The sequence below is a fragment of the Lonchura striata genome, chromosome 12 (assembly GCF_046129695.1).
Source record: "Lonchura striata isolate bLonStr1 chromosome 12, bLonStr1.mat, whole genome shotgun sequence".
Lineage (NCBI taxonomy): Eukaryota > Metazoa > Chordata > Aves > Passeriformes > Estrildidae > Lonchura > Lonchura striata.
Genome location: NC_134614.1, coordinates 7,506,100 through 7,518,215, shown reverse-complemented (window position 1 = coordinate 7,518,215; position 12,116 = coordinate 7,506,100). Strand labels below are relative to the sequence as shown.

At 47.0% G+C, this 12,116-nt stretch overlaps 1 protein-coding gene across 4 annotated transcripts in view; it reads right to left on the bottom strand.

The window, feature by feature from the left end:
* The window catches only part of RBM6 (RNA binding motif protein 6), a 57,835-nt gene that overhangs the window by 10,425 nt on the left and 35,294 nt on the right, over window positions 1-12,116 (bottom strand). For 3 of the 4 annotated variants that reach the window (XM_021529168.2, XM_021529170.2, XM_021529169.2), the window contains exons 7-11: window positions 5,765-5,839; window positions 4,161-4,221; window positions 2,664-2,729; window positions 1,310-1,561; window positions 648-808 (exon numbers count right to left, since the gene is read on the bottom strand). In XM_021529168.2, the coding sequence (XP_021384843.2) occupies window positions 648-808; window positions 1,310-1,561; window positions 2,664-2,729; window positions 4,161-4,221; window positions 5,765-5,839 (615 nt within the window). The remainder of the gene's footprint in view (window positions 1-647; window positions 809-1,309; window positions 1,562-2,663; window positions 2,730-4,160; window positions 4,222-5,764; window positions 5,840-12,116) is intronic. The other variant, XM_021529171.2, reaches the window with a different exon arrangement.

The window sequence follows — 12,116 nt, the reverse complement described above, 5'->3', positions numbered from 1 at the left end:
TTGTGCTCAGTAGGACAAGAAACACAACAATAAATATTAGTCTAAGTGTCAGAGAAGGGTATTTAGGATGTGACAAAAGGGATAAATGCAATGTGAGGTTCTCTGCTTGTCTTATGACCACTTACAGCTGGGGACAGCATTCTCCTCGGGCTGCCAGACAGTGCAGCACTGTGGCTGCTGCTGCCCCAAAGTGTTTTGGTAAACACTCTCTGGGAACAACATCAAAGAAAAGCTATGGAGTCTGGGAGCCACCCAGAAACAGAAAATGTGAACCCTCTGACATGGGAGGGTGTGTTAATTGAGATTCTTGCCTTCTACAAACAAAAATAATTGGATTCAAGTTCTCTGCAAACCAAATACCTATGAAAGAAGTGTTCAAATTTAGAGTGTCTAGAAAGAAATGTACTGAGGTGAGAAACTCAATCAGTGTCACAGCTTGTGACAACAATCAATCTTTGACTACTAAAGCCAGAGAACAACAGCTGTACCAGCTAATTCCTGTACCTGGTCACACAAGCAGAAAAAAGGACTGACTCCAGCACAGCAGCCTCACAAGTACAGAGATTTCTTATATTTCTGTGGTTTCTCTACTTCTACAGATATCAGATACCAACAAAAGGAGCAGGTGAAAGCAGAAAACTACTTACAGCATGAGATTCCAGTTCGATGAAGCCATAGGTCTGCCCCATCCGCCCAGCCTTGTTCTTCATGATGCGCACGCTGGACGTGGACAGACGCACGTACGGGGCCAGGAGCCCCACAATCACCTCCGGAGGGGTGAACCGAGTGATGCGCTTCAGCATAATTGCTGAGACACACAACCAGGGAGGTGGCCCAGGAAGAAAAAGCAGTGAAAAAAGATAATTTAGAACCAAGTTTGCTGTGATTAAACCCACTCAAAGCAAGGGCATGGCTCCTTGCAGTTGAGTCTCAAAGCCATTGCTTTTTTCTTTCCACTTTGCAAGATGCTCCAGTTCCTGCCTCCAATTGCTAAACTTTTCTTCCCAGAAAACAGAGGAGAAAGTAGCCCCTTCTCAGAGCTCAGCCCACAGTAACTGCAGGCCCAGAAGACTTTTGAAGCTGTGCTAAGTTAACTGCACCACCCTAAAGCCAGCTCAGCCTGAATGAATTTTCCTAAAGGCAATTTGTCAGCAGCTTTGGAGCTGGACAGCCCTCCATTACTCTATGTCACAGATTTGCACAACATAGAAATAGCCTCCAGAGGTTTTAGTGAAATGCTGCCCTTTCTGCAGACGACCTCATGGAGTGCAAGGCAGAGGAATCCAAAACTGGTCTTTGTGTCACTCACTTCTGCTTCCTCCACCATCTGGTGGTGTGGCTTCCTCTGCTTCCCTCTGAGAGGGCGGCTCCTGGTGCCGGTCCATGTCCCTTCTCTTGTCCTGTGGGGGCCGACGCTCTCTGCCTTCATCTCTCTTCCTTGGCTCCTGTTCCTGAGGCTGACATTCCTGCTGTGGAGCAGGAACTGAGGGCTGCAGAGGCTGCTTTGGAGATCCTGGTTGACCTGACAATTCTTGCTCAGGTGTTTCAAGCTTTGTCTCTGCTATTAGAGAGGAGAAATGAACTGGTTCCACATAAAAATGTTTTAGCAGGTTTTTTTCTTCTCCTACTTTCTGGCCCTTGCAGCAGTCCTCCTTATAAAAGGCCAACCTGTACTGCCTGCTGCATATCCACTGTTTTAACACTTGGCAGACACAAGGTTTGTTCAGGTACTGTAATCTTTCCATTGCCTTGTTTTGTGTTGGGCTGCTTTACACGACTTTTCTAGTCAGAGACAAGAGGCTTCTTGGCCTCCTTTTAGGACTGGCTCTTGCCTGAACAAACAAGAATCAGGGAAGGATTTAGACATGTTCCTTCCACATCCAGGACAACCTATATGGCAGTGATCCTTACTATCCACAATGTACTCCTGATCATCCATAGCCAAGCAATATCAGCTAGTAACTGTCACCCTCTTTATATGCTGGAGGAAAACTGGACTCAAACCCCCCTGAGACCACTGAGTCAAACACATCCATAATACAGTCACAGATGTTATCAGGTGCCTACTGACCGCAGCTGAGGCAGAAACAATGTGGGAACACCCTGCCCCCCCAGTCTAGCTATACCATTCAGAGAACATAAATCTCAACAAGCTTCTGTGCTTGAAGATCTCTGAATGGCCTGGCTTCCCTGCAGAAGAGATCTCTACCTGAGCTTCTAACACTGCTGGAAAGGGAAGCCAGATCTGTGAGGCTGCAAAGGCAGATACTACCAGCCCAGCACCTGCTGCTGAAGCCTCTTCCCACATAGAGAGGTAAATGAGGGTGCAAGACATGGCACAGTGAAGCTTCCGTCTTTAATGTCCCTGAGAGTAAGTCCCCGCTCTCATTCTGTTTGGGCAGTGGGCGGCATGGCAGAACACACAACGATTTTGCACACAACTGTTGGGAAAGCTGCACAGTGCCTTGTTTGGCTGCCAGCACAGCTCACCTTGGACAGGCTTGTACTCATTTGTCTGCAGTTTGTAGAGTGCAGAGTTTTGGCTACAGAACCTCATGTAAAATTTGCAGATGAAACCAGTTTGCACCTGCAGCTGTGAGAACTGCCTGTGCAAATCACACAGCCACAAGCACAACCCTAGAGATGGGGAGGGCAACTCTTACTGAATTCTTGCTCAGCCGTGTCCTCTCCCTCAGCACCACCTCTGGACTCTGGGCCTGCTCTGCTCCCTGTAAAAGAGGCACACTTAAGTCCACTTCACACCCATGATCACAAAGCATGCCAGAACTCGCACAATGCTGCAGTAACCATTGAAAATGCCTAAAGAGTTGCTTTGTTTCACCCAGTCATAGAGAGGTTATCTTACTGCACCCTTTCTCAAGAAAAGCAGGCCAGTAAGAAGCATTCACCACAATCCATCTTCACAGCAGGTTAAAGGCTCTGTTTAATTTGCCCTGAGCAGTTTTGTTACAACCCACAGCTGCATGGGGGCAGCTGTGTGAATTTTGCCTTCACAACACTGATGGAGGAGCCATGGAGTACAGAAAACAACCACAGGGAGAGTGCTTCAGTAAACAGAGATCTGTGCATCAGCAGTGAATGGCTTCTTCAAGTGCAATACATAGAAGTCTGCTCAAAGATAGAGAGACAATTCTTACACAGTGGCTGGAATGCACAGACAGTGCCAGAGGAGGGTGGAGGACTCATTTGTGGCACTGTGGCCCCTGGTACTGAACCCAGGAATGGAAAAGGTCATCATCCCAAAGAAATCAGTTCCTCAAGGAAGTGTGTTTTGGCTCTTGTGCCCTCCCACCCCAGAAATCAGAGGTGTTGGTGGGGTGAGGAGAAGCTCCTGGAGAACTCCTCTCATGCATTTTTCACAGGTGAGTTCAGCAATTCCAGTCCCAGATTCACCTCTAATCTCCTCTCCCAAGAACAAGTGGTAGGACAAATGGAAATAGTCTCAAGTTGCCCTGGGGGAGGTTTAGATTAGATATTAGGGGAAATTTATTGACCAAAAGGGTTGTCAAGCATTGGAACAGACTACCTTGGGAAGTGATAGAATTACCATCTCTGGAAGTGTTCAAAAAATGTGTAGGCATGGTGCTTAGAGACATGGGTTAGTGGTGGGCTTGGAAATGATGTGTTAATGGTTGGACCTGATTCCAGAGGTCTTTTCCAACCTTAATGATTCCATGATTCTGTAATCGTAATCTGAGAGTCTCAAAAGTGAGGCAAATCTGAGAGTCTCTGAGTGACACTAAAACCATGCAGCTGCACCTCCCAAGGAAGGTGGGTCAAGGGAAAGCCATCTCACCTATAGTGAACAGTACCAGCTCACAGTCCCAGAGGACACACAGTTCTAACTCCCTGGATAAAAGGACAAGACCAGGCAGTAGGAGGGAAAGGCTGTGGGCAGTAAAACACCTCTCCACCAAGCCTCACAGCAACAGAGAACCTGACAGTGTCCCATTGCATGTAACATCTTTAGTGTGGACAGGCAAAAAGGGCCTAAGTGAAACAAAACCAACAATCCTCCCACACAGTGCTCAGCTAGTCCATCCCCAAGAGGGAGGCCATGGGAAACCTGAAGAGAAACTTACTTGTCAGATTAGATGAAACTTTTAACTGACCAAGCTCAGGGGACGACATATACTCACCATCTCTTGGGAGCTTGCAATAGGAACAGGAAGATCTGTAGCCCACAGTAGACACCTTACACTGCAATGCAAGATGGACAGCATGAGGAAGTCATGTTTTGAAGACAGCGGGTACAACCTGCTCCAGAATTCCAGACTCTGCAGTGTGCTTTCAGAAAGTAGCAGTCGTGAAAAAGTTACAGCAATGGGGAATGGCAGCAGGGGCCTTTGCTGGAATTGCAGGTAAATGCTCATATGACTCACAGCTGGGCTTGCCTTGGGAACAGGGCTTTCACACAACTATGGAGCACACATTTATGCACTAGTCCTTGAGATAGAACTCTTCCTCCTCTCAAGTGATGCTGGATCAAAAGCTCCCTGCTAAGCACAATGTTGATTCAAATTGTCCGAAGTTACCTTGGTATTCTCTAACCTGAATTCACCTCTCAGGCAGTCCTTATCTGAGCTGAACTGTAAATACTGCTGTAATTTGGAGAGTTAATAATGAGGTGTCTGTTAACCAAGAGGCAGAGCTGTACAGGCTTGGATGGTTATCCCATCTAGAGCCACTGTGGGGAGAGCCAATTGCCCCATTTTCACAGCTCTCTCCAAACACAGCATCCATGACTTCCTCCTTAAGCTCTTTGCAAATGCATTGCTTTAGTTTCATAGCAATTTCTTCCTATGTCTGAAACCTTGTGGATGCTCTGGGGCACAAGAAAACTCCTTCAGCCCATGGCTGCACACAGCAACAGTGGGGACATAAGTGCAGCCACCTCAGTGCACTGAGAGCTGTTTGAAACCACTGCTTGAAACTTGTGTCTCCACCTTTGGACTGCTGCAAGCAGAGATGAGGCATGGAGCAACAGCTCTGCTTGCAGCTGAGTGCATTCAGTCAGCTGGATGAGGGTCTCTGTAGCCCAGGGTGATCCAGTGGACAAGGTGGGACTCTAATTAGAACCAACCCTTTCAAGTCTTGCTGCAAACTCAGCCTGTAGTCAGTGGGAATGCAGGCAACAATCCTGTCCTTTCTCCAGCTATCACTTCCAGCCTGCTGCAGCCACAAGTTCCTGTACTGGAAGAACCTTGGGGAGGGCACAGGAACAAACTGACCCTTGGGCAACTGTGCCTTCCCAGAAATGGATCGGTTCCAGCATGTACTACACTTGGCTCATGCTGCCTAGACTTGGATCCATTTCCATGCTCCCTTCCTTGCTGCACTTACTACAGCCACAGCTAGACCACAGGTTCCTGTGTGAGGCAGAGGGGTGGTTACACACAAGAACCAGAGTGAAGCCAGTTCCATTCCAGTTGGCAAAATCACTGTCTCATTGTGGTTTTTAAGGAGAAAGCATCCACACGCTATTTTTCCCACATTTTAAAAAGGAACCACTGCATAGGGACAAGGCTGTTCTGTGCCTGGCTACCACAGCAACATGCATGCAGAGGTGAGGCCAAAAACAAGGGAGGCAAGAGCACAGTTTAGAAGGGGCAAGAGCTTCATGGCAGGTATTAATTACTCTGAGGGACTTTGGCCACCGAGCAAGTATCTAAGACTCCTCTGAGCTGCCACTGCCACGAGTGCCAGCAGGGGAAGCACAACACAGCTCTGAGCACATACTTACACGTTTGCAGCGCCAAAACTCTGGGCATGGAGTGTATTCAAGGGTCACTTCTTTGCCACCGATTGTAAGAGTTCCCTGTTGAGACAAGGGGGGAAATGACGAACGTGCCCAGCACACGCAGTTTACTCAGAGGCAAAGAAAGGGGTGAAAGCTCTGGTTCCTAAAGGTTTTGCAAGTGAAACAGAGTGAAAGGGGGAGAAAGTCTCCCAGTTCAGTTAGCTGGAGCTTTGCCATGGATGTGGGAGGAAAACAGCCTGTGCCCTGCTCTAGCATGGGGCTACAAGGCTGTGTTAGCTAGCTCCAGAGGAACCAGGCAGGAGAGGCCTTGTCACCTCCCAGGAAGAGCAGAGACAAGTAATTAGAGTGGGAAACTGCTGTAACCTGCTTTAGTCCAGGTGCTTGCAAGGGGCAGCTGGACGGACTCCCTCACACCAGCCACCACCAGGCTGGTCTCAATGCAGCTACTCGAGGAGGAATGCATGGAAAAATCCTCTCAGGTGAGAGAATTTTCATACTTGGGTTAGTCTTCGTGCCAGTCATGAAACCATGGCTTTTCTTCAGAGAAATACACCAGAAATCTGCCACTGGCCCTGCAGCCAGCAAAGGCACTGCTCTGCAGCCAGCCCTTCGTTGCTGAGGCTGGCATGGAGCACCTGAGGGCCTCCACTGCCCACAGATACACTACTGCCAGATCCTCAAGTGATGCTTTGGAGATGTGCCAACACACCCACAAGCTCTGCTGAAATGCAGATAAAATGGGTCGTAGGTACAAGTCCCCTGGCTCCTGCCTGGAGCAGCAATGATTCCTGGTGGCTCTCATCTGCCATGGACAACAGGCCATGCTTGTGCACGCAGGATGCAAGCAGGCCAAGTCACAGATGCACACAGCCATGAGACATCTCCTGTCACCGCAGGCACTGCCAGACCACACAGCCTGGATTGCCCAGTAGCACAGTTTGAGATTTGGTATCAATCAAGAGACCCAGACCCAGGTCTCCCAAGTCCCAAGAGAGCAGCTGCCTGACAGCACAGACAGATGTCAGAGAGCTGTAAATGGTCCCAGCCTATTTTGGGGATATCTTCTGAGTCAGAAGTTTCCCAGGTACTCTGACCCAGTAGCCTCACCATGCTAAAACCCCCAGTGGAAACCATGAACGTGAGAAAATAAGATCCCAGAGTTATTATTCAGAAGTCATGATACACCCGTGCATAAACTGCTCTGCAGAACGTGAGGGAGATGCTAGGGAATATGCAAAGTGGGAGTGAAGAGTTCATAGGAGGGAATCACTGAGTGGCAGTAAAACAATCCTTTAACTCCTACAAAAGAACACAGCAGGGTTCCACCACCTCCCCTCTTCCCATCCTGCCTTTTATGAACCAAAGCCATCCTTCCCTACAAGGCCTATGTTGAACATTTTGAAGGGTTCCTTTCTGCCACCCAGCTGCTCAAGCACTGCTTTCCAACATGGATCTGCCTTTGCCTGACAGAAAGTGGAGCCACTCTGGACTTTGCTGAAGGCTGGTGTGTGCACGCAGAGCATCCTGCTGCATCCTTGGAGAATCTGCTCAGGGTCTATTCACGGCAGGGAGCATTGCTCACTTCACCTGTCTACAAGAGGCTTTGCACCTTCCTTAAGGCACGTGAGGAAACACAAGTGAGAAAGGGAAGTGGAAATCAAGGCTGCCCCACTGGAACTGTTGGTCCCTGAGACAGACATGCCCCTTCTCCCAGGCAGGGCACCCACCACATATTCAAGAGATGAGCAGTGCCAGGAGCAGGCTAGAAATGCCTGTGGATGCTTCAGGACACACTGAGCAGAAGAAGGAGGAGAAGGCAGGGTGCACATCCTCATAAGCCCAGGGAAGTCCTTGGGAACAGCAGCCCCTCACCAGTCAGCTGCAGCCCTGCCTAGGAACTCAGGAAACAAAAAACTCAACTAGAGCACATCTCCTCTGGCAGGGCCAATCCATCACAGAGCTTCATCCTTCTACCAGCCACTGAGGACAAACCTTGCCAAAAAGCTTTAAGATTATTTTTGGTTTTATGGAAAATGGTATTTAAGTGCATGTTGTGCTGGTGGTGCTGGTCCCTTCCGAAAATTCCATTTTCGGAGGCTGCAGAAAGTGTCACTTGCATAATTACTCCCTGATTTTCCTAACACCCTGCTGATTGCCTGCTCACTTTTTCAGCAAGCTCTCTCTTACTGATTTCTTCTTGATAAAGTAATTTTCAAGGTTGCAATCATCATTTAACTCTCCAAAATGAGTCTTTCACTTAGGACACACATTGTCAGGATTCAGTGGCTTTGAATTCCTCATTCTCTCATTTTGTTACTAGATTCCATCAAAAATATTTTCAGAACCTTTATTTCCTCTAGTGCCTGTCTCTGCTTACTCTTCTTCATCTAGATCTTTTACTGTGCAAAAATTTCAGTATAATTGAGCAGATTTCCACCAAGCAAATCTTGCTGAAAGGACATAGATTTTCTGAAAATTTCAGGGAAGAGTGCTGGGGGCAGGGGGGAAAAGGTAAGCTTAAAGTAAGCTACATATTGTGTCTGGCACCATATCTCTTCCACATTCAGGCATTTTATCCTGGACTTTTTCACCAATCTGCACTACGTCTGTTAATTCCTCTGTATTTTTAATACCCTGTACTTTGGAGCAGCTTGGCTTTTTCTAAGTCAGAGTGAAACAGAAATGTCTCTCTGGTCTTCCCAGTCAGGAACCTCCCCCTCATAACTAGCAGTAAACACAGAGTTGACTCACCAGTGAAGGGTTTAAAAGGCAGCACAGCTTTGCAGCACCAGGACAGCAAGCTCTCAGCCATGGAAATGCCCAGATTTCCAAGGGCATGAACAGATTCTACTGTTTTCTGAGTTGCCAAATTAATCAAAACAGAGCATGAGGACTTTACTGCTGGAGCAATGATTTGTGCTACTGTTTGATACCTTTCAAACACAGTTATACATGGATTTTTTTTTTTTTTTTTTTTTTTTTTTTTTAATGCTTAGAGGTCATTGGAGAAACAACACTGAATTCTAATCTAAGTGATACAATTCAGTCCCAGCCAGTTCAGCTATTAAAAATCTGCCCTATGGCCAAATATGTAAATACTCCTGTCAGCAGACTGATCCATGGAGCAGCCCTACCATGAGATGGTCCTAGAGAGCTGTGCCAGGAAACCATAAAGCCTGTTTGCAGAGAGCATACACAGGGCAGCCATGTCTCAAAGCTCTTCAGTGAGCAGGGACAAACCCCACAGGAATAGGTTGCTTTTACAGAGAGAAAGATAAAAGAAAATCCCTTAGCCATGATATCCACAGGTGATGCAATCCATTCAAAAGCACTTTGGAGACTGTGTCAGCAGGACACAGGGCTTCAGCAACAAAGCTAGTTTCACTAAAGCAGTTTCCAAGCTTTTTGTTCTCAAAAGAAGCATTAAAGAATACCAGGAAGGTAGGCCTACCTGTGAGAAAAAAGCCAGACCACACCCTAGGACACATCATGCCCACTTTTGAGGTTGGGTTTAGCTCACCTCTAGTTTACCCTGTTCTGCACAGAGCCCAGCCTGGCTCTGCAGGTAGATAAGCACTGAGCACTCTGATCCCACCTCCTAGGAAACCTATGGAGCTACTGCCAGGGCCAGGAGACAGCTTGCTGCAGGTCAGCCACTGCACAAGCCACCGCTTCAGCTGCTTGTCTGTCAATTAGCATTTACAGTTAGCACGCTGGGTTTTTCATGCTTGTTGACAGCCTTTTAATGATGATGACTGGGGGCTGAGGAGGGGGAGAACTTGCCAAAAAAGTATCTCTTTGCTCTCAAGACTGAGATGACAGAATACAAATCATCAGTGTCAAAGCTTTTGCTAACTGTTTCTCTGAAAAAAAATTAGAGCATCCAAGAGTGACCTAGAAAATTGGAAATGTGGAAGGAGAGCTCTCGGAACACAGCCACTCCCTCAAATAAAACCAGGCTTCTCCTTTAACTGAATCTATCCAAACACCGAAACCTTCAGTAAAATTTCACTTTGGAGCCTCCAAACAATGAGCTGACAGCATTCCAAGTATTTTACCCCACAGGTCACGCTTTGACAGCTACAACAGGGACCGTGAAACTGCACAGAGATGTGGATGCAGCAACCAACACCACCATGGATTGCTGTGGAGGAATGTGCTCCAGTTCTTCCAGAGGGATGGCAACAGAGGGATGGTCACAAGTCAGACCAGAGTGCCTGACTTAGTGGAACAGCACTTGTCAGTCTCACCTTTACAGACAACACACCTGGGGTGGCGCACATCGGTTCTGGAACACAACCAAGGCTCTGCAACCAAGAACCCAAAGCCAAACTTTTCTTCTTGGCTACAACCCCAAGGCACTGCAGGAGGTGCCTCCTGCACCTGGTTCACCACAAGTGAACCATCTTCAGACCCCTTTTAGCAGCTGGCTCATGCACAAACCAAACACCACACCAGCTAATTATTTCCTAATATTGTTTGTGGTCTGATTAAATGGAAAATATCTGCACCATGAACTGAAAGGTTCAGGTATCTTTCTCACTGAGTAATAACCAAGCTGGAAGACTGATTACGTGGTTCAACACGATAAAAATTAACTGAAAATACCATCTGTAAACAGATAAAAACCTGCATATGATGATTATGACAAAAGAATGCTTAGGAGCAGCAGAGCAAAGCAGTCACATTAAAATACCATACTAACCTTGTTTATATGATGTTAATTCAGCCCTCTTCTGCATATTTACTGTAATTAGAATGGTTATTCAAAAATCAGTATACACCCGTCATTTAAAAATTATTTAAAATGATTAATGACAAGTGCTTATTGCCTTGGGAGTGCTCAGACACTACTCCAGGAAGCAGTCTAGGAATGCAGTGGATGCCCCTGGTCCCAGCAGCACTTCCCAGAATAAAAAGCTCTTGCCATCCTCAGGGTATATTCCAGCCCTGGCCTCCAATTGCACTGGATGGCACAGCACAGGAAACAAGGGGCTGACAGCACAAGCCAGGTTATCTAATTGGAACTGCAAGTCAGAATGCTTTCAGGTTTTGCTCCTATTTGAGTATGGATTAGAAATGCAGATTTAACAACCCCCAACCACCACACAATGCAAGTTATGTAATGGTATCCTATTCCACTGGCATGTACCATGCAGAGGCTGAGTGGGAGCTGGCAGGGAGAGCACGGGTTCTCTCCCTGACAAGATTCACCTTCAAATTAGGCAGGCAGGTGAGATAAACACCAAAGTTCTCCCTGTCCCCAGCTGCTTGTGGAATTGAGGAGGCAGCACCTTCCTGGGACAAAGAAGAGGGCCAACACCTGAGATGATAAGAGACCAGCTGGATATATTTCAGAAGAAGATCATCTCAGCCACAGAAACTGGCTTCTCATCCCCTGTTTTCCATATGCTGAAGTTTTTATCCCTAAACTCATCAGCAGCTGCTATACAAGGGACTCAAGTGCACAGAGCAACAGGCAGTACATCTTCTTACCTCTGACAAAAAGCAGATGAGAAAAGCTGTGAACCCACAAACCACAATCCATCTGTAATTAAACAGTTAGAAAATGGAACGTGACATAGAGCTGAAGAAACAAGAGCAATCCAGGATGCTGCAGGGTACTGCAGCAATCTGGTATTTCCTACAGCAAGAGTAAATACAAGCAAATTCCTCATGAGGTGGGATTTTCCCCAAGGCTCTCAGCCTCTTTCTTGAGCTCTCAAACCAGTTGCAGCTCAGGGACTGCTTTTTATTGGCCTGATCTAGCAGTGCAATCCAGCACTCTACTGCTGAGTGGCTGACAGCCAAGGCAGAAGATTCAAGACATACACAAGAAAAGGATAGTTTGAAAAGTGGTGGATCCCTGAGGAACTGTTACATCACCAAATGGATCCAAACAACTTTGCTGTGCACTATTATTACAGATTTCCATCAAGACTAACACTGAGATGACAACTGACAACATAAACACTGTGTTAGTGGTCAGGATATTTGGCTCTTGGGCATCAGAGATGCTATGGAGCTGAAGAGCATGTGGCATCACCTTGAAGCATTTAGCAGTAAGGCATTTATTTCAACAGTGATCCAAGGCTAACCAGCTTGGCATGCTTAGGGCTCCTGGTCTTCAAGGTCGGGGGAGGCCTGAGAGTGAGAGCCCAAAGCTGTCACCATCCATCCCGAGCTGACAGAACACTGCTTCAGGCACACCACTAATGGGCATGTTAAACGAAACTGGCACTAACACAGAACTGAGGCATTAGGAAGATAACTGAGAGAGTGCTAAAGATTCAGTAGCAAAATGTAACAGATTAAGATGCTATATAAGGATTAT